This window comes from Marmota monax, unplaced genomic scaffold (genome assembly GCF_021218885.2).
Source record: "Marmota monax isolate L192 unplaced genomic scaffold, Marmota_monax_Labrador192_F-V1.1 WCK01_AAM20220418_F8-fsc00022, whole genome shotgun sequence".
NCBI classification, from domain to species: Eukaryota; Metazoa; Chordata; class Mammalia; order Rodentia; family Sciuridae; genus Marmota; species Marmota monax.
In genome coordinates, this window is record NW_026695215.1 from 13,146,916 (window position 1) to 13,167,126 (window position 20,211).

The 20,211-nt window shown below is 40.2% G+C and overlaps 1 protein-coding gene across 1 annotated transcript in view; it reads left to right on the top strand.

Moving 5' to 3' along the window:
* Window positions 1-20,211, top strand: part of Slc9a9 (solute carrier family 9 member A9) — a 533,806-nt gene that overhangs the window by 402,886 nt on the left and 110,709 nt on the right. The window contains exon 13 of the mRNA XM_058574878.1: window positions 19,630-19,680. Coding sequence (XP_058430861.1) covers window positions 19,630-19,680 — 51 coding nt within the window. The remainder of the gene's footprint in view (window positions 1-19,629; window positions 19,681-20,211) is intronic.

Genomic DNA, 20,211 nt, shown 5'->3' on the forward strand with positions numbered 1-20,211 from the left:
AGAAAAGGAAGCGGAAGCTAGCATTTATTGAGCACCTACTACTTTCTATAAATAAGCCTATTGCCTTACCTTCACCTCTAGATTCCTTGCTGTCTGCAGAGCAGGCTCTGTCACTCTCTTTCACAGATGCAGAAACTAGGATTCATAGCAGCAGTGTTTTTGTCCAGTTAAAAGGCATTGGGCCAAAATTCAAACCCAAGTCATCCTGGGTTCCAAAACCATCAAAGGCATTCGAGTACATCTCTCTGCCCAAGGGTAAAATACTGAGTGCAGGTAGTTTGAACAATATAATGATGCACTTCCAAAAATGTTTAAGTTATGCACTTATTTTTAACCCCCAATAGCCTCATAAAAGTAGTCACCACCATTTACCATCTAGATCCAATGCATTCTTTTTTATATATTTTAAAGACATTTTACAACTGATTTTCAGAAATAAGAATAAATGGATAGTAAAAAGCAAATTTATTCAAAATTTCAATAATTTGAAAATAATAGTATATATATATATATATATATATATATATAGTATGCATATAAACAAAACAAACACAATTTTGATTCTATATTTTCCTGGGTTTGATAGAGAGATTGATAGATGGATGTGAAATGGGTAACACTGTCTGTCTGCAATTGACTACTTATAATTGTCATGTATGAACTTGGGACATAGTCATTTTATAAATACTTATTCCAGATTTCAAATATTTCAACAAGAAACTTTAGCTTATCATTACTTATCATTACTTCTGGCTCTTCATTGTGTATTTCTACCATCATAATACAAAAAATTAAATAATTTTTGGAATCTTTACTCCAAACATTGCTGAAGATAAAAAGACTATCTAGGAAACATTTTTAATGTTCAATTTACAAACAATAATACAAATAATGAGTCTTCTGACCATCTTCATAATTTTCATATACATACTTGATTCAGCATTTGTCCACTTACAAGTCAAATCAAATAATTTGGATACAAAAACATAAGATGGAGGGCTGGGGTTGTGGCTCAGTGGTAGAGTGCTCACCTAGCACGCATGAGGCACTGGGTTCAATCCTCAACATCACATAAATGTAAAATAAAGATATTGTGTCCACCTAAAAAAAACTTTAAAATAAATATTTTTAAAAAACCGTAATATGGAAGGGTCATCAGTATAGGCTTTTAGAAATGTAGGGTGGTCTAAGTTGCAAAATATTAAAGTTCTAGCTATTAAATGACTGAGTGAGAATGCCACAGTTCCTTTCTTCTTTTGGAATTATATTGCTCACTCACAAATTCTTAAGTTTAAAAATTCATCTAGAACATTGTCATCTGAAGAGACAGAGTCTAAGATTTTGCTAATACTATCCAATCAATTTGACCAACATCCTTAGAGTGTAGAGTTCTGCTGTCTCTTTGCATTTGCCTTCTCATTTGTCAATAATTGTGAAATGTATTCCTTCACAAATTTTATTCTTCTTGCCATAATGGTGAGAAATGAAAAGATTCTGAATTTTCAATCGTGTTCAATGAAAGCTAAACAGACTACAAGTAAAGCACTTCTCGTTTCTTTTTATACCTTCTGACAGTTGATGGAATACTCTGAGCAATATAAAAATAAAACTAAAGGATGATAATATTGGTGACTCATTTCACCATTGTATCTAGATATACCATTACTCTTTTTTTTCTTATAAATTTGGTCTATTTTAGCATCATTCAAAATAATAAGTAATAATGAAATAATTTTTAGGATGATGAAAAAATTTTCAAGATGTAGGAAAAATAAGATCACTAAGATTTTATTATAGATTTAGATTTTTTTAAAGTGTCCAAAAGACCTATGCAGTAATTACATGACAAAATGATCATTTTTTTAAAATAAGTAAGAGTTCTCTTTGTGCTCTGGAAGATTTAAAGGAAAGAATTTTAAGTCATGAAATGTTAATACTTATAAATAGAACTCTCAAAAAAGAAACTCAACTAAAATTAGGTCCAATGGATACTGACAGTTAAGAGATATTAAAATATATAGCTAGCATATCAACCCATGATTTCACAGACATTATTATTAAGATAAAACTAAGCTTGTAAAACATCAATTGAGTAAGACTTCCAAAATTCCTATGCAAGAGACTTGGCAGACCCCCTGCTCAATGAAAGAGCCATTTAACTGATGAAAATTATAAAACATATGATTTAAAGTCCCTAGAAGTCAACCTAAAGGAATGCAGGCAATCCAGAAGCATTCATTCAAGAAAATCTATTCAATTTTAGTAAGAAGAATAGAACTCTGTGGCATTTGTGCTAGAATGAGCTCTTATGCCGCTGTTTCCCATTCAGTGCTATAGAACCTGTACTCCAGGTCAAAGCAGCTAAGAATACAGGGACTCCTCAAGAGTCCAATCCCAGGGCTGTGGTTTTACCACTGGTGTTTCACGCCACATCCCCAGCTCTACACTGTAAAAGCTCTAGTCCAGGTGAAATCAATTTTTTTTTAAACTGGTGCTCCTTTCTCCCTCCCCTGGTGGCTGTACCCCATATGCAGCAGGCCAAGAATATGAGGGTCCAATCACCTCATCCTCAGCTTCCACTGACAGGCAGAGGTGCCAGAACAGAAGGGACACAAGGGACAAACTGAGAAGGATGTGGGCTCTAATCTCCCCCCTCAGCTTCTGCTCATAGAGTGGAGGATCCATAAAAGGAGGACCAGCCCAAGAAGATGAGGACCATCATCCTCTCCCCTCAGTCCTCCCCTGTAGGATAAATGTGCCACTCCAGGAGAGGCGAAATGAGATGTCTGCAGCTCCACAGTTCTGCTGAGAGACTTGGCCTTACTTGGGATGGACCAAGGAGGGACTCATGCCTTAGCTTTATCAAAATCATTGAAGAACTCAGTGACAGGCAGCTAGTTTGGTTGAACTAATAGTTCCATGAAACAAGTAGCAATAAACAAAATGGCAGACCAATCAGAGTTCAACAAATAAAAGAGAGAGTGAGAGAGAGAGAGATAAAAAGTATCCTTCTAGTATGACATGCACGTCAAGGTGACCAGAAGGCTGTACACACGCATCCAGTCAGGAGCAAACAGAGAGGGAACTTGAGAGCTACCAGTCCCTGCCTATAAGTGGAAGGATTCTGAAAGCATTCCCAAGTCACACATGGACCTGTCATCCATGGGGGAAGACTTACTGGTTGGAGGAGTTTAAGCAAAACTTAGGACCAAAATAACTGACTGAACATTAAACCATGCTAATCCAAGGACAATATCTAGGAAGCCAGACTTTAAAATACACACAAAGGGGAAAGAAAACCTCAGGTTCATCAGGGAGGACTAAAAGCAGGGAAGGTGACTTCGCACAATTTGTCCAGGCTAGCCATTCAACAAGCCCACCGCCAAACAAAACCCACAACAGCCACAGACTCAGGATGCCGGGGAAAGGGCTGATTGAAATCCAGAATTGCCACAGTATATTGTCTAGAATGTCGAGGCAGAAAAGAGGAAGAAAACTTAGAAGGCAAAGGAGGAAGAAAGGAGCAGCAGCAGAAGCAGCAACAGCATCTGCTTGAGTGCCCCAGATGTGCAAGTGAGGAGACAAAGACTTCAAAGCAGCTACGGGAAACATATTTAGAGAACCACAGAAGCCGTGTTTAAAAAGTAAACTAAGATGACCATGGCTTGCCAAACAGAAATGCCAGTAAAAAGATAAAAATTATACTAAAAATGAGAAATTGCAGAAGTGAAGGAAAGTACAATAACTAAAATAAAAAATTAACTAAAGAGCCTCAATCATAAATTCAAACTGGAAGAAATAATAATCCATGAACTCGATGATATGTTATTAGAAGGTATATAATCCAAACAACAAAAAAGAAGTTTAAATGGATGAAGAAAAATGAACAGATCATCAGAGACCTCTAAAACCTAATCCAGCACACCAACATATGTGTAATGGGTGTTCTAGAAGAACAAAAGGAGAGAAAGGGAAGAAAAAAAAATAGTCACAGACATAATAGTTGAAAAACTTCCAAATATGATGAAAAATATTAATTCTACACATTCAAGAGGCTCCGTGAACTCCAGAGGAGGGAACAAAAGGTAAATCATAGCTACACACAATACCCAAACGCAGAAAGGCAGAGACCCAGAGAAAATCTCAAAAGCAGTAAGAGAAAGGCTATTCATCCCACACAAGAGAACCCCAAGACATCCATCGACTGCAGGACTCCCTATCAGAACTAGTGCAGTCCAGAAGGCAGTGGGATGGCAGATTTTAAAGGGCCTGGAGAAAAAACTGCAGAACCCAATGGCCAGCAAAACTAGCTTTCAGAAATGAGGACAAAAATATATTCCCTGAGAGAGACTAAATTGTTGTTAGCATACCTACCTTACCAAAAAAAGAAAGAAAAAGAAAAAAGCTACAGGAAGTTTTTCAAGATGAAAGAAAATGACCCCAGACTGTAATTTGAATTTGCATGAAAAACAAAACGTGCTGGTAGAGGTGACTGTGTCTTAACTATAACTGACAACATAACTAGAGAGCTCTTATCCTTTCCTCTCTTGATGTATAAACAATAGCATAAAATAATATTTATTAGATTGAATGGTGGGGTCTGTGGGACATAGGGATATATATATATATATATATATATATATATATATATATATATATATATATGTATCAATGACAGCCTAAAGGAGGAGGGAGAGGAGAAAGCCACAGTGGAGCAAGTGCAGGATGTGAGACAGCAACTCAGACCCACGGGAGGAAAGGCGCTCCAGGAAGGGGGAAGAGAGGGGGAATAGGAAGACCTTGTCAATGCTTCCTCTACTTTCTTCTCATTTCTTAAGACATGAGATAATATAAAGCAATAATAAGAGCACTGAAGCATATTTATAACATATGTGTCTTAAATATGAGGGATACGTGACAATTAATGCAAGGGGGAGAGGGAATAAAGTGGACTAAATCTTCTATATCTCACTGGAATTAAGTTAGTACACATCCTAAGTGGCGTCTGATAAATTAAGGTGTATATTGTAATCCCTAGAGCAGTCACTACAAAAACAAATAACCAAAAAGTGGTGAAAATCAATAGCAGAATGAAATATATAGAAAACAAATAGCTAAATGGCAGAAGTAAATCCAACTCTATTAATGATAATAATAAACATGAGTGAACTAAGTAATTAAAATGCAAAGACTGAGGAACCGGATTTAGAACAACAAAAACCAGAATAAACTAAATACAAAGATACAAATATGCTGAAGGCAAGGAAGATGGAAAAAAAATGTGGTAACCATAGCGATATGGAGTATCAGACAAATAGACTCTATAACAACAACAAAAAAAAAACGTTATTAGTTACACAGAGGGACATTTTAAAATAATCAAAGGGTCAATTCATTTGGAAGCTATAATAATTAAAAATAAACAACAACTTAACAGCAAACGGAGAGCAGGAAAGTTTTAAAAAGTTAAATAATAGAACAAATCAGTTATGTAAAAAAAATTACAGAAATGCTAAGTGCCAGAGTTTGAGAAATGCCACATTATACCATACTAAAACCATATTATTTTCAAATTTCAAGTTTGCATTGTTATATACTGACATTGCAAGCAGTAAATACCTTTCATTAATTTTGACAGTTTAATCTTTCCTTCTTATAGAAGTCCATGCTTACCAAAGATTTAAATTTTTTTTTCTAATTTTCTTCATCTTTACTCCTTCATTTAGGATAGGCAACATAGCAAATTAAAATAAGCAATCTAGATTTAAAAGTTGGTTGAACAGTTACTAATATGGCATTATGTAAAAATGTGGATGTGTAACCGATGTGATTCTGCAATCTGTATTGGGGGTAAAAATGGGAGTTCATAACCCACTTGAATCTAATGTATGAAATATGATATGTCAAGAGCTTTGTAATGTTTTGAACAACCAATAAAAAAAGAATCCATCAAAAAATAAATAAATAAATAAAAGTTGGTTGAAGTCTTAGTTTTATTACCTACTCTCCATATAACCTCTCCAGAAGATCCACGGATCTCGGTGAACTTATCTTTGTCTCATTCTATAGTATTATTTAAAGATAAGTATTATTTAAAGATAAGTATTATTTAAAGATAAGTATTAAAGATAAGTATTATTTAAAGATAATCTGAGGTCCCTTCCATGGACGGTGGAGAGCCTGGTATTTTCCCCATGAAAATGAACTGTCTTCATGGAGCTCATACTAGGAAAGCCAGCAAGGTCTGGATTGCTCATTAGGGTCAACTTTCAGCTTCTAGAAAGACTTGTCAGAACTCAATATCTGTATGGCATTCAGTTAAGTTAGAGCATTGAATAAAGCATATTTTGCTTTTGGTCATAACCATGGGACAACTGCTTATGAATACTTTCATTCCTCCTGTTAAGCTTCTACCATGTTCTGTGGTAAGATCTTCACTCCTAAGATCCACAGTTGACCCATGAAAGCCCCATCCAGTCTACGGCTGGGAGCAGTTTAGTATGCCAAGTTGGGTTTGAACATTCATGCACTTTAGAGAAACCATTAAAAACACAATTCTAACTTCAAGGTTGGAAACAAAAGTATACTTATGTAAGATTTATTACACTCAGGAGTTCCTTAGGAAATTTCATGTGCCTGCAAACTTGGTTTCCAGTTCAAGTGAGACCTTTCTGCAATTGTGTGCTTATAGACGTAAATAACTGTCTATATAAGTCTATGTCCAGATAGCAAGAAAGCGTCATATTCAAACTGAATAATTTAAAGAGACTTAGGAACTATTTAGAAATGTGTGGACTTGCATAAGAAAACCAATAAAGGACAGTGCAGGACTCAGGGGTAGAATCACTGAAGAGTAGCTACTAACCCATGTTTGAAAGGAAAGGAAGCAGACGTATCTATAGAAATAAAAGAAAGTAGCTGTACAGAGGGAGCCACCTATCAGAAGATGACGTGTTAACAGAGGGTCACAGACAATCATTGGTGACTTGGAAGCAAGAGATCCTAAAAGGTAATTGGCCAGTTCTTCCTATTGGCCAAACCAGTCTAAAACCAAAGGGCAGGAGGTCGCAGCTGTTGTCCCCCACACTGCTAACCCCTCAGAGCCAGGATAGTTTGAAGAAGAGGGAGCAGATACAGAGGGGGAAATTGGAAAATGTCAGCACAGTTTCAGAGGATCCAGGGGTTATACAGAAGAAATGTCCATGAGGTGGTCATTTCACCCATGGTCAGGATTAGTGTAAGGCAGACAAGATCCAATCACTCTCAGGGTCACCCATATGTTCAGCACTTGCAGGAGCCTGAGAGGATGTCTCATCTGCTTTACTCTAGACCTGGCTTCTCTTATCCAGTTACTTAGAGTTGCTTACTATATAGAGTTAAGAAAGGCAATGAATTACCTTTTAATCCATAAGCATAAACAGAACATTTTGTTAAAAGATTTCAAATATCTATTTTCACTTTTTGTCCCCAAGACCAGAAGATAATAGACATGAAATATGAAATATTTCATGAAATACCCAGAGGCTAGTATGTACAATAGCCAGGCATTGCTATTAACCTTGGATTTTGATTATTTTGTGGATTTATGTCATTGATTCCAACTGAGCCTCTTTTTTTTCACATTTTAATATTTCTGAGGTCAAGATGTATCTTACAATCAGTGATGTCCCAACTGAATAGCAGTATTTTTTTATTCCTTAGAGGTACATAGAGTGATAGGCTACTTTATAGTTGATATTATCTTAAGTCTGGTGAAATTCAGTGTAAGTACTTTGTAGATGTTTCACAATTAATACATTTTTCCTGTCTCCCATGATATCTAACATGTAGTAATGGTCTTGATATATCTTCAAAACAGTATTTAATGAATGAATGAATGAAGGGAGGAAAGCATGAAAGAATCCACCTGTTCTAGATGATATTTGCTTTTAGTGTGGATAGTAGGTGTCAGGAAGAGGATCAGTTCATATACACTGGTCATTTGAGCTATCATAATCCTCTGGAACTATAGGCTGCAAAGCCAGAATAATGCAGTTGCATGAGCATCCACTTAACTCTCATTATTTCATTTCCTGCCAAATTGATGCTAATTCTGTTCCCATGCTGTGCACTTTCTGTGGTCTTCATGATAATTTGAGAACCTATTTGACAGCAGATTTTTACCTGCTCCTTCCCACTTTTCCTTTCTCATCTGCTCTAAAACAGCTTCTTCTTAATAGCATTTTCATCAATTCTTGATTCACTTACCTGATTTTAAACCACTGATTCTAAAATCAAAGTGCATTTTTGCAATACAAGGCTAGCGTTAACCATGAATTCTTTTAACTTTTTAAAGTTTGAACATTTTATTATTTCCTTTTAGCACAGTCATGCATGCAAGCCTGTGCTTTGGCCCCAGTTGGTTTGGCCAGAGAAAAACATTATTTTTCTAGTGATTTACTTTAATCCCTCTCAGCAAGAAACTCAAATTATTTTCTTCTCTTTTGATGAGTCATGGAGTAGCGGGCTTCCTAGCTTGCCCATTATCTCTTCCTGTCAATTTCCTTTTTAAAATTAAATTATTTATTCACATTTAGCAAAAATAAAAATGATGCATTATTAAGACTAATTCTGACTTAACTCTTCTGGGATGAGAAAAAGCATTTTCATTTTAAAAAGTAAATACAGATGCATTATATATTAAATATGTGCATATCACAAATCTTAGTATTAATTATTAATAGCATCATATGGTATTACAAAGTCTTAACCACCCCAAAGGAAAATAAGATTCCAATTGTTAGTTTGCTGAGATTATGGATCACAATCTACCTCCAACTGTGGGCTTAAAGAATGGTTTCAGCAGCCATTATTTATCCCAAAGTTGTTTTAATTTCAATTTTAGTGATTTATTACTGTTGGTAAAGCCATCTTCTTTGGCTTTACTTTATGTTTTAAATCCACACGGGTAGTCATGCCACAGGGTCAGCAGGATGCTCTGATGGTCAGCCAAAAGCAACAGATTTACTGGCACAAAATTACTGTAGAACCCAGTTGCTAGTGCTTTCTGATGGCTCACTTCAAGAAATGGGTTATAAATCTTTCTTTTTTGTTACATGTAATACATGTAACACCATGGATTACAATAACTTTGGATCTTCTTCCCAAATTTCATGTTTTATGTAACACACGAACATTATCCAAAGCAGACCCTATGTATGGACTATTACTATTATGAGATTGTCTTTAGCTATCTTTTCACCTGTGTCTCCCTCACTTCAGTACCCAATCGTGCCTTCTCTCAATACCTTTGGTGACTTTGGGCTTTTGTTCTCACCACTTGCTGCTCTCAGGAATGAGTCTGATGGAGTCATTTATACTTTGCATAAAACAAGCCCAAATGTTACCTTTCCCACGTCCTGGCCCTTTAGGTCTAGTTTTCAATAGGGAATGGAGAGCTTTATCCCATTCTAAGTTGATTCTAAGTTCTGACATTAGCAATTAGAGAAGGCCATGATTTGGGGAAGTCACCTTCTCAATCCAGCTTGTAGACTACCTGCCTAACTTCTGGGTAAAGCCAAGTTGGGATGAAATAATCAGAACCAACCACTGGAATCTCACCTTTTGTATGAGTTGTGTTGTAGATAAACATCCATCAATTTTGAAAGTGCTGCTGTTCACCTCTAAGGATCCTTTCCAGAACATCATTCCACAAAATTAGTTCCTCTTCATCATTTGCTTTGCCTGGGCTGACTCTTCTCCAGGATTATTTCATAGAATTTTAGTATTCTCTAAATATATCTTCATGTACTTCCCTATTTTTGTCTATCTATATTCTATTATATATATACATATATATATATATATATATATATATATATGTATACATATATATGTATTCAAATCCATATATATATATTTTTTTCAAATTCATATATATATATATATATATATATATATATTCAAATCCATTCCTATGTATATATTTTTTCTTTGGGGTAGCAGATATTGAACTCAGTGCTTTGCCACTGAGCTACATCTCTAGCCCTTTTTATTCTTCATTTTGAGACAGGGTCTCACTAAGTTGCCCAAACTGGCCTCAAACTTGCCATCTTCCTGCCTTAGCCTCCTGGGTTGCTGAGATTACAGGTATATGCCAACTTGCCTGGTTTCAGAATTCAATTTCTGTAGATGACTTTTATAAGAATAATATGCTCCTTGCATCAAGAGAGCGCATTCCCATCCTAGCTCCTTCCCTTATCAGCCTCCCACTAAAACCTGAACATACCCAGGAACAGCAACAGGAAGATACTCTGAGATCTTGCTCCAGGCCCACACTGCACACCACTCTTGGTCCAGATGGAGAGTTGGTGTTCCCTGTAGCTGGGGCTTGGAGTGAGGGAAGAAGATGCATTTTCAGTCTTGTCATATAATCCTATTTGTTTGACTGTGAGGTGACCACAGTGACTTTTAGGTTGCAGGATTTCCATTATCCAAAGCTCCCTGACCGTCTGGGATTTTTTTTTTTATTAACCACTTTTGGTTCCATACCAATGTAGAAAGCATTCTCCTATGACTACTTGATATTCAGTGATAAAATGTTCCCCTTCCCATATAACATGTTCAGTCTGACATTGAGGAGACACCCTGCTTGGTAACACACAAGAATTTAAACAAGCTGATCCACTTGAAAGCATGGTTTTTCTGAGGATGTGCATTTGGCTCTGATAAATCCCTAATTTCCCAGGCAGGGTACCCAGAGCGAATCCTCAGGGAAGAGAGGCCAGATGCCCTCATAAGTTATCACATCTGTCTTCCCACCAAAGGGTGTTAGTGTGTGCTTGTGGCTTAGGTCAAAAGAAATTAGTCTGCATATTCATCCCCAAACCAGTTTCTAATTGATCTCATCTGTAGCCTGAAATTAGCTTACATCTTGGCAGAACTAAGCACTCCAAACTCAAAGGAAGTTTTGCCAAACGTAAAGCACAGGATGTGGCGCTGCATTATTTGTGTCCATGACGTGTACTTGTTTATTGATGTTTATTTTTCAAAGAACATAATGTTTTCAGCATACTTATATGTTCCCAAATGTATTCCTAGATTGTCAGACCTGTGTAAACACTGGCCACATGGCTCATCTGTGCAGCCAGAACACACCTACTCTTCTCTGTCTTTACACTCCCAAACCCCCATTGTCAAGAAGCCTCCACTGGAGTCAGAAGTTCCAAAGAATCTACTGTAAGACCAACTGAGGAATGGGAAAACACAACTGCTGTGTTGGAGGTACCTACAGTTAAATGCCTCTTCAGAAGACCTAAGTTGACAACATCAACAACCACCCCAAGGACAGCAGCCACCACTTCCAAACCCTTCCTTGGTGGCCAGCCCCGGGCTGGACCCCATACGTGCATTATCCACAAGACCTCCAGGAGATGTTACTATCCATATCTCCATTTGTTTAAAAAGAAACTGAGGAATAGCTTCTTGTCCTGTAGTCACATAGTAGGTGGTGAGACCACGTGGTCAAGGGTCTAACTCCTGAAGGCTATGTGTCTCTTGTTAACTGTTAGGCTGAGTTTTCAGTAAACTTTGTCAGCAAAGAGGATAGGAAAGGCCAGACCTTCTCAGTCTAATCGGCCTGAGGGTGTTCATTGGAATCTGCTCCAGCTCCATACTCTCTAGAAGAACGTCGATACCTGTAGGCAGCCTCAGATCACCAAGACAGGAAAGCTACGCAAACCCTTATCCAGCCATTTTCAATGTGATCATAAGACAAGTCCCAAGCCTGGGAAAGTGTAACCTGGCTGAGCATACACAGGATCCACAGATAATAGTTTGTCCCAGAGGACAGTTCTGCTTTCAGAAGCATCCTAGCCTCATATTATTCTCTCCCATAGGAGGTTCACGTGCTTTATGTCTCCATATTATGGAATCTCCCTTTCTGCTTTCACTTTATTGGCAGATCTCATCATATCACTCTTCAAATTCAGAGTCAGAGGCTACAGAGTATACCCTTGGGCTCTTAACACCAGTCTTTGAATGGAAATGTAATATTATCTACCCAGTCCCTGACCACAGGACCAGTATCACAACCTCTCTAATATGGCTCAACATTCTTTGCTTGATAGCACCACAGAACCAGGGGTTACGGTTGTTCCTATTCTTGGTACTAAGCCCACATTGGCCATATAGTCCTTGTTAAGTGAGATGTCCCTCTGTCTTCAAATACAGAGCCCGCCACCCCTGTCTCCAGCCTCCGTGAATGTTCCCAGTCCTCCGACCTTGGCCTTGAAGAACCTAGTACTCCTCTTTTGTTTCTTATACTTTGCCTTTGGGTCTGAACCTCCTCTGCAGACAAGCAAAAACCCTTAAAGGGGAGGGTCTGTGTTTCCTGACTTGGTAACAGTGTGGAGAGCTGCTATTGCTTCACGCACAGTAAGATTACTCAGACTCTATGGGATCTGAGCTTCAGTTTCATCTTTTGAATAGGATTTCCTTTCTGGAAAATCCCCATACATGTTTCTCTTCCTTTAATATGGTTAATGGCAAGGGAAAACCACTCAGGTGTCCCAAGTGGAAACTCAGAAACATCTCAACACTCTCTTCCTCACCATCAGTCCTGTACCCTGCCACCATCCCACGAGGTACACAGCTCCAAAGGCTATCTCCTCTGATCCACCACCACTATGTTAGTTTAGACCCTAATCAATTCTCTCTGTTGGACCCCTGAAGTCATCTATGACCCCCATGCCTCCAGGGTCTTAATATCATATGCCTCCAGTGAGCTTTCCAATATATCAATCTAATTATTTCACTCCCGACTGCCTACAGAGAAGCAGAACGAATTGCTTTCCTAAGAATAGTACTCAAGATCCTTCACAATTTGGTCTCAAGTTTCATTATGCTGTTTACCTCAGTATGCGTGGCCCTCGAGGACACACAGAGCTATACACCATGTTCCAACCTTCGTTCTTTTAAACTTCTTTGGCTTTGCCTCTGCTGAACCTGTACTGCCCTCCCCCAGCCTCCCTTACTCCTACCATGAAACTCATTCTTGCTTCTCAATATTCAGTTCCCCTGTAAAACCTCCTACTCCCCCAAAGCCCCCTTTCATTGGGCTCTATGTTGTCATGTTCAATAATCTGCATACAATACTCATCAGGCCTTCTTTATTTCCAGTGTCTGCCTTCCCCATTAGATCCTGGGTCATTGATGGCAGGAGTCCTATCATTGGCCTCTATGTCTCAGCATCTATTATTTATAGAAAATCTTATCTTGGCTTTAATCTCTTTTATATTTATCACTCAACTTAGAGTACATCAATTTCTCCTTAATAATAATAGCATTAATAACAATAAGAACATCAACTAATGTTTCATGACTGCTTCCAAGATGGCAGCCAATATGTTATACACTTTATACATAATAACTTATTTCATACTTGTAATAACCCATAAAGTGTGTTCACATTTATCCCCATGTTCAGTTGAGAACACTATGATTTTGAGAGGTTAAGTAAACTTGTTTCAAAGTTAAAAACGTAGTCAATGGTAGAAGAAGGATTTGAACCCATATGGCCTGGCTCCAGGGTCCAAAGTCTTCCATACTGTGCCTCGCTAAATCAACAAAATGAATTAAAGTGAGTTCTTCCACTCACTTTAGTTTATGCACCTGTTTTCCCAAAAAGAATTTTAAAATATTTGAATTATTAATTGAATTAGATGAACTTTGGTCATTTACAAGCTCCAGTAAATTTATTAAAAGGCTACGAGGAGAAGGCAAGGTACAGTGCCAGATTTTGACTGTCATCTGATGTTCTCTTGGCTAACAATAGTCCCCAAACCTCAACAAGTGTCTCTCAGTCTCTTCCATTGTCAAGCTGTATTTATGTGCCCAATATCCAGTCACTCTTGCTTTACTGAAAATGTCATTTTTTACACTTTGCCATCAAATACAGTTCTTAGAGGAAATGATTTCTCCTCCCCCACTACCTATCCCCTGTCAGCAGGGGGCTCAAAAGAATCAAAACCGCACCTAAGACTATTGGAATTCACACAATGAAACTAAGCCCTAGTAATATTTCACTGCTTTTCCGGAGGAGCAAAGTGATAAGAATCAGAATGGATGCTGTGGACTTTAATGGGAAAAGTGAGCCTTTTGTGTTACTTACTTTGCTTTCCCTTCAAGAAAAATCTCAACTCCAGAGCATTCTTTTTGGCCATGGTTGGGCATGGGAGCATCCTGAGATTTTAATATATCTAATAAAATTCACTAAAGAATGGAAGCACAATAGGAAGGGAGGTGTATTATGGTGCACCAGAGATGCGTTTTACTCCAAAAATGGAGCTGGATGCTCACTGAAAATGAGGAACCCGGAGCGAGATGTTCCTGGGCACAGCTGGGAACACCGTTTTCATTTCCATTTGAATGCCACAGAGGCAGAACTGTACTTGCTTAAAATTAAAAGGTGCGTCAAGAATGCAAAACATCATATCGAATTTTAACCAGGCTCCTTAGTTGCTTTATAATCCTTTACTAGTTTTGTTTGTTTTTGTTTCATTTTGGTATCAGGGATTGAACCCAGGAGTGCTTAACCACTGAGCCACATCCCCAGCCTTTTTTTTGTATTTTATTTAGAGACAGGGTCTCGCTGAGTTGCTTAGGGCCTCACTAAGTTGCTGAGGCTGATCTTGGGCCAAGAGCTTGAAAATTTCAAGTGATTGGGGAATCTAAGACAGAGGAAGGGGCGTTGGCATAGAATGAAGAATACTGGTTAGCCCTGAGATTTTCCCCTGAGATTACAGGCGTGCACCTCTGCACCCAGCTAGGAGCACCTATAGTAAACTATGATGTAATCCTTCCTTTTTCTTTTTCGCATGTCTTTTTTTTTTTGCCTCCTATCCCTCTGCTTTCTTCCTGCTCAGTTCCATCTTCTTCTTTCCTTCCCTTCGCCCCTTAGATATCTCCCTTTCTGTTCTTACTGCCTTCTCATCCCATTAACTTATTAATAGGTTATAAATAAGTCCCAGTCTGGGAAGCCTGGCCCTTTTTTGGTAGGCATGTTTTACTATGAGAGCAGACATCCCCACTGTGCACTGGGCACTCCCTATGGCGCACTGGTGGCTGTTGTTATAAACACAAGGGCCACTGAGTGCAGGACCCATGACAAGGAGGGTTTATCTCAGAAATTAACAAAGCAATGAGCATGGCAGGACTGAGCTCTGGCACCACTGACAATAAGAAAAATAATAATGCTAACAGTTGCTGCTAGCCTTTCTTAAGAGCTTTCTACATACTAGGTCCTAAGAGAAACCCTTCACAAATATTTTCTCACTTAATCCTTACCACCATCCCATGAAGTTGGCTCCCTTGTTGTTCCCTTTGTACTGGGGAGGAAACTGAGACCAAGGCATACTGAATGGTCCAGGTCACTCAGCAAGTGGGAGACAGAGACACATTTCTCAACCCAGGCAGTCTCTCCAGATCACATCTGGGTGTCACTGACCCTTGGCAATCACAGGGTGGCCCTGAGGTCTCAGATTCCAGCTAACGCTGGCATAGAATGAAGAGTACTGGTTAGCCCTCATGGCTGCATATAACCAGATAGGTGAACCAAGGATAGGCAGGGTTGCCACAGACAGAGCCGTGTGGTCACAGGCACACACAGGAGCAGAGAACAGAGTTGGGGCAGGGCAGCCACTTTGGGCCAAGAGCCTGAAAATTTCAAGTGATTGGGGAATCTAAGACCGAGGAAGGGGTGCCAAAGTGGTGATCAGAAGGGGAGGGACAGTGCTTGGAGGTTCCAGAAAGGAGGTGGGGCATCATAGATGCCCAAACCATCAGCCTGGAGTTTGGAGGGAAGGAGCTCAGAACTGGGAGAGGCACTGGCAGATCCAGAGCTCAGGGACAGTATTGGGTACTGGGCTCAGAAAGAATGACAAGTCCAGTTACCAGGCCTGGGACACTGTATCCAGAACAGATGGACAGAAGGTTGCTTGACAGTGAGGGAGAAGGGACTACTGGGATATCATTGAGCAGGGAAGACTTCATCCCATACACCCATGACCTCAGCTGGGGTGATGCCACATAGACATGTGGCATCACAAGCTGCATGACAACCTGCCTTCCTTCTAATAATCTCTCAAAAACCCATAGTGTGTAAGTGATCTTTTACACATAAAAATGAGTGAATGCAAGGTGACCCTAAAATAGGTCTCTTTCACACTCTGACTTGCTTGCTTGAACCATTGAGTAAGAGAGAGAGAGATGCTGCCGGCATGTTTGCATAACCCCGGGGATGCCTTGCGAATGTGCCAGACGTATCAATATCAGCCATTACATTTCGTAACCAAGAAAAGGCAGAAAATAGCCCTTGGAGGCAACAGGGGTGTCCAGGTGTGAAGCAAAGAACACTGTGTTTTATAAGCCCTTCTGCAATGATTGAATTCTATTCTTTTGTGTTATATGTGTGTGTGTGTCTCTAAAAAAAATGTATTAAATTTGGCTGTCACATTATTAGTCCCACGCTCAATTAAAAGGAAGTGGTGGCATGAGGTGGGGGGGGGGGGACATAAGAACAATATGCTAACATATCGTTGCAGCTAGAAAACCCAAGGCAATCTAACTAACCCAGGGCAAATATAAGAATTAAAAAAAAAAAGGAAAAATAATAGTAGCCAGGGATCATTTAATACAGTCATAAAGAGGTTCAAACACCTCTCAGAAATCATTACAATGCAGCGCATGTTAGACTTTATGGGACCAATGGCCATGCTGAGACCTCCGGTTAAGATGAGAGCACCCCATTGCACTGTGTTTAAGGAAGCAGGGAGCCAAGCCATATATTTTAGCAAGATTTTTATCAAGAGGAGCCAAAACTCAAGTGAAAGAAGGCAGGGTTCTCGTGTGCCTTTCCCTCACAGCACTTAAACTATAATAATTTTTTTTTATAACATGCTCATTAAAACTCCCAACCTGCAGGCGTGTGAGGGCTGGGACCATGTCTGTTTTGCTCACCCTGGCTGCCCCACGAGGCAAGTGTTTTTCACAGAGCTTCTCTTTCCTGAAACCACTTGAGATGTGGGTCCATTCTGTGCTAGGCCAAGAGGAGCTACAGGACTGGCCCGGCACAGGCCCTGGGCTGCCAGAAAGTGGACTGAGGGAGGACACTAGAGCTTGTTCCCAGCCAGGCCTCCGGGATGCTTCACACACGGGAAGGCCAAGAACTTAATCTGCCGCCATCAAGCCTTGGTTCCATCTGGCTGCTGAGATAATAGGAACTAGAAATGTCTGCTTTGATGGCTACTGAGGAGGAAAGCTTACATTTTAGTGGAAAACCTCGGTACTGCCTCAGACTTTAATTGGGGTTTCTTATGAAATTTGATTTCTGTTCTCTTGAGTTTTCCAGACAGACAGGCCCTGAACAGGTGCAGCAGGAGGAGCTTCAGGACTCTCAGTTCAATTCACAGCCTGAGTGCCAGGTAGCTCTTGGAAGGGGCAGACCTGGCCTATTCCAGTAATAGAGAGAGCTTCAGAGGCCACTGTCTGCACCGGCTGGAGAGCTCAGATCCCCCAGACAAGCCTGAGAGCTGTTCAGTCCTATGAGGGAGGGTGGCCAGTAGCCTCTACACATGGGCCCCACTCTTGGACTAAGACCACTCAGACCCCATGGCCACTACCTGGACTGGACTCCCCTGGAAGGCCTCATCCTCACGCCCTTCCACTCTCTCCTTCCCCTTTCTACTCTCCTGGCCCTCTCTCACCCCCTTCCTTCCTCTCTCCTTCTCCCTCCTCCCTGGCAGCCTCTTCCTTCCTTCCCCCTATCCCTTCCATTTCCCCTTCTTAAATGAATTTGTTGAAACCACTCTTTTGAAAGGGCGAGGGTGACAGGGAGGAGGAGACTGCTCTTCAAGTTCACACATGGGCCTGAGTGGCGGCTTTCAAACTTGCCTTTACCTCCCCACCCAGACAGCAGACCAGGGTGATTGAGATCTCCTTGAGGGACAGTAGTTGAAGGAAAGACTAAAGTTTAGCAAAGTGGCTTCAGAGGAAGGACTCTGTGGGAGCCTCAGCCCAGCGGCCTGACTCCCCGGCTGGGGCCTTCCGCCCACCCAGAGACACATTCTCCCGGGGAGAGGAAGTTCAAGCTTAGGGGGCCTCACTTGCTCTAGTCCTCCCAGGGGCCTGGGAAGAGCCCCAGCACTTCGTTCCCAGGGTCTATGTTTTTTTTTAATATTTGCAAAACGAATATATTTTAAACACGGTGGAGTTCAGCTGCTGTTTCTTTCCATTATGGCCTCCCCTCCCTCGTCCTCCTCTGCTTAGAGGGCTGTGGGCCCTGAGGGGCTCCAACTCAGGGGAAGTTGGACTGGGACAGCACTTTGTTTGGATTGAATGGCACACATTTGTATGGGCCTTCTATAAGTCACTGCTGGCCATCCCAGGGAAGGAATGGTTTATAGAAATAGTGCACAAAAACTGAATTAAATATGAATGTGTCCTTTGGCACCTGGCATCAGAAGTCTGTGGGCAGTGGAGGAAAAACAAAGTTGGAAATGCACTGAGCTAGAAGAGGCGACAGAAAATTCTTCCAGTCACGAGATGTGAAAAATTCAGTTCTCATTGATGCCCTGTCAAAATGGAAATCCAGAAATACATTCAATAAGGGAGATGTGGAGGGATAAGTGTGATGCAGGTTGTTTATGGAAAGTGCACGAAATGAAATTGATCAGAAATCTCACACTTTTAGAGCATTACCCTAATAGCGATGTACACTGCAAGCGTGCATAAGGGTGAGGAAGCAAACTCTAACGTCTCCCCGCTATCAATAATTTTGATCCATATTGCAAGAGGAAGGGATACCTTTCCTTTCTATTCGCCCTAACATAAAATCGTTATCATGTGAAGAAAGCATCAAAGTATAGAAGCAAATATTACAGAGGGATTACTTTACAGGTGTGATAACCATTCATTAAAATATTATGTGTGTGTGGTTTTTTTTCTGAATTTTGAGATGCCTATTTCATTTACCAGCTTTTTTTAAAAAAAAATGTGTAGTTTTTTAGTAATTTATTTTTCTTTCTAAAAAGTCACTTTTGTTTCCAATTTGATATTTGTATTTTTGTATTCCTTTCCTTGAAGAAAGCCCCCCAATTTGTATAAGCCTCAGCCCCCACAACCTGGATCCTCCCTATGGGAAGCTTCACTGAACATCTGGACAAAGATATGATTTTCTGTCTCAGGAACCCTGCTCTAGATGGGGCACCTACAGTGCCAGGAGAGTTTGTTCAGTGGGTTCTATTGTGATACCATGTTGCCTCCCCTCCTGGATCCCTGTTTCAGAGCTATCGAGGTCTTTTGTTCCAATGGCTCCCATCCCAGGCTCTCAGGGTCTCTGTTCTTGTTGGGAAGGACAGGAGCAAGAAATTGCCGTTGATGCTCAATCTCTCCAGCTGTGCGGAGGCCCAGCTATGCACATTCTCATTTGACATCAATCTATTTGAGGGTCTTCTGATCAAGGGAAGGTAGGATGGTTTTCTGCCAAGTCTTTTTTTAGATTTGCATCATTTTGGGGTCAGGTGATCTTATGCACAAGGTGCTCTCGTGCTTTCTGTAGCAGGGCATTTACCAGTTTTCTGCTTTCTTTAACAGAGTTGGTGTGGATCTGGACGAAAATCTGAAGGAGGAGCCCTCCTCATTTCAGGCAAGTTAAACAAGCCAATGTATAGTACTTAGAGATATCAGATGTTCTGTTTCATGAACTGTTCCAGGTTTGTGTCCAACATAGAACCAAGAAGCTCATTCTAAACAGGGCTGCCTCTGTGGATAAAACAAATCGAAGACAACAGAATGCACAGGAATTCAGGGTGTTGACCATTTTTAGCATGCAAAGGCTCAGCACTAGCATGAACTTATAGCCTCTCTGTGGCAGCAGGAAGCCTGAAAACTACAATGTAGGAACCAGACCATGGCCCTTAAAATGAGGCACCCCATGATTCAAATCCCTGCCCAGCAACTTGCTAGCTTAGTGATCTCAGTGAATTTACTCAAAACCTATCCAGTTCATGTTGAGCACACAACAAATAGACCTGTTCCTCCCACATGGCTTCTCATTAATCAGGTATAAGTTACAGAAATGCTGAAACAGGCAGGAGCCTGCAAAACTATCTAGGTGATCCATTCCTGACTTAACTGAGCAATGATTATTATCCACAGAGACCTAAACATCCTTTC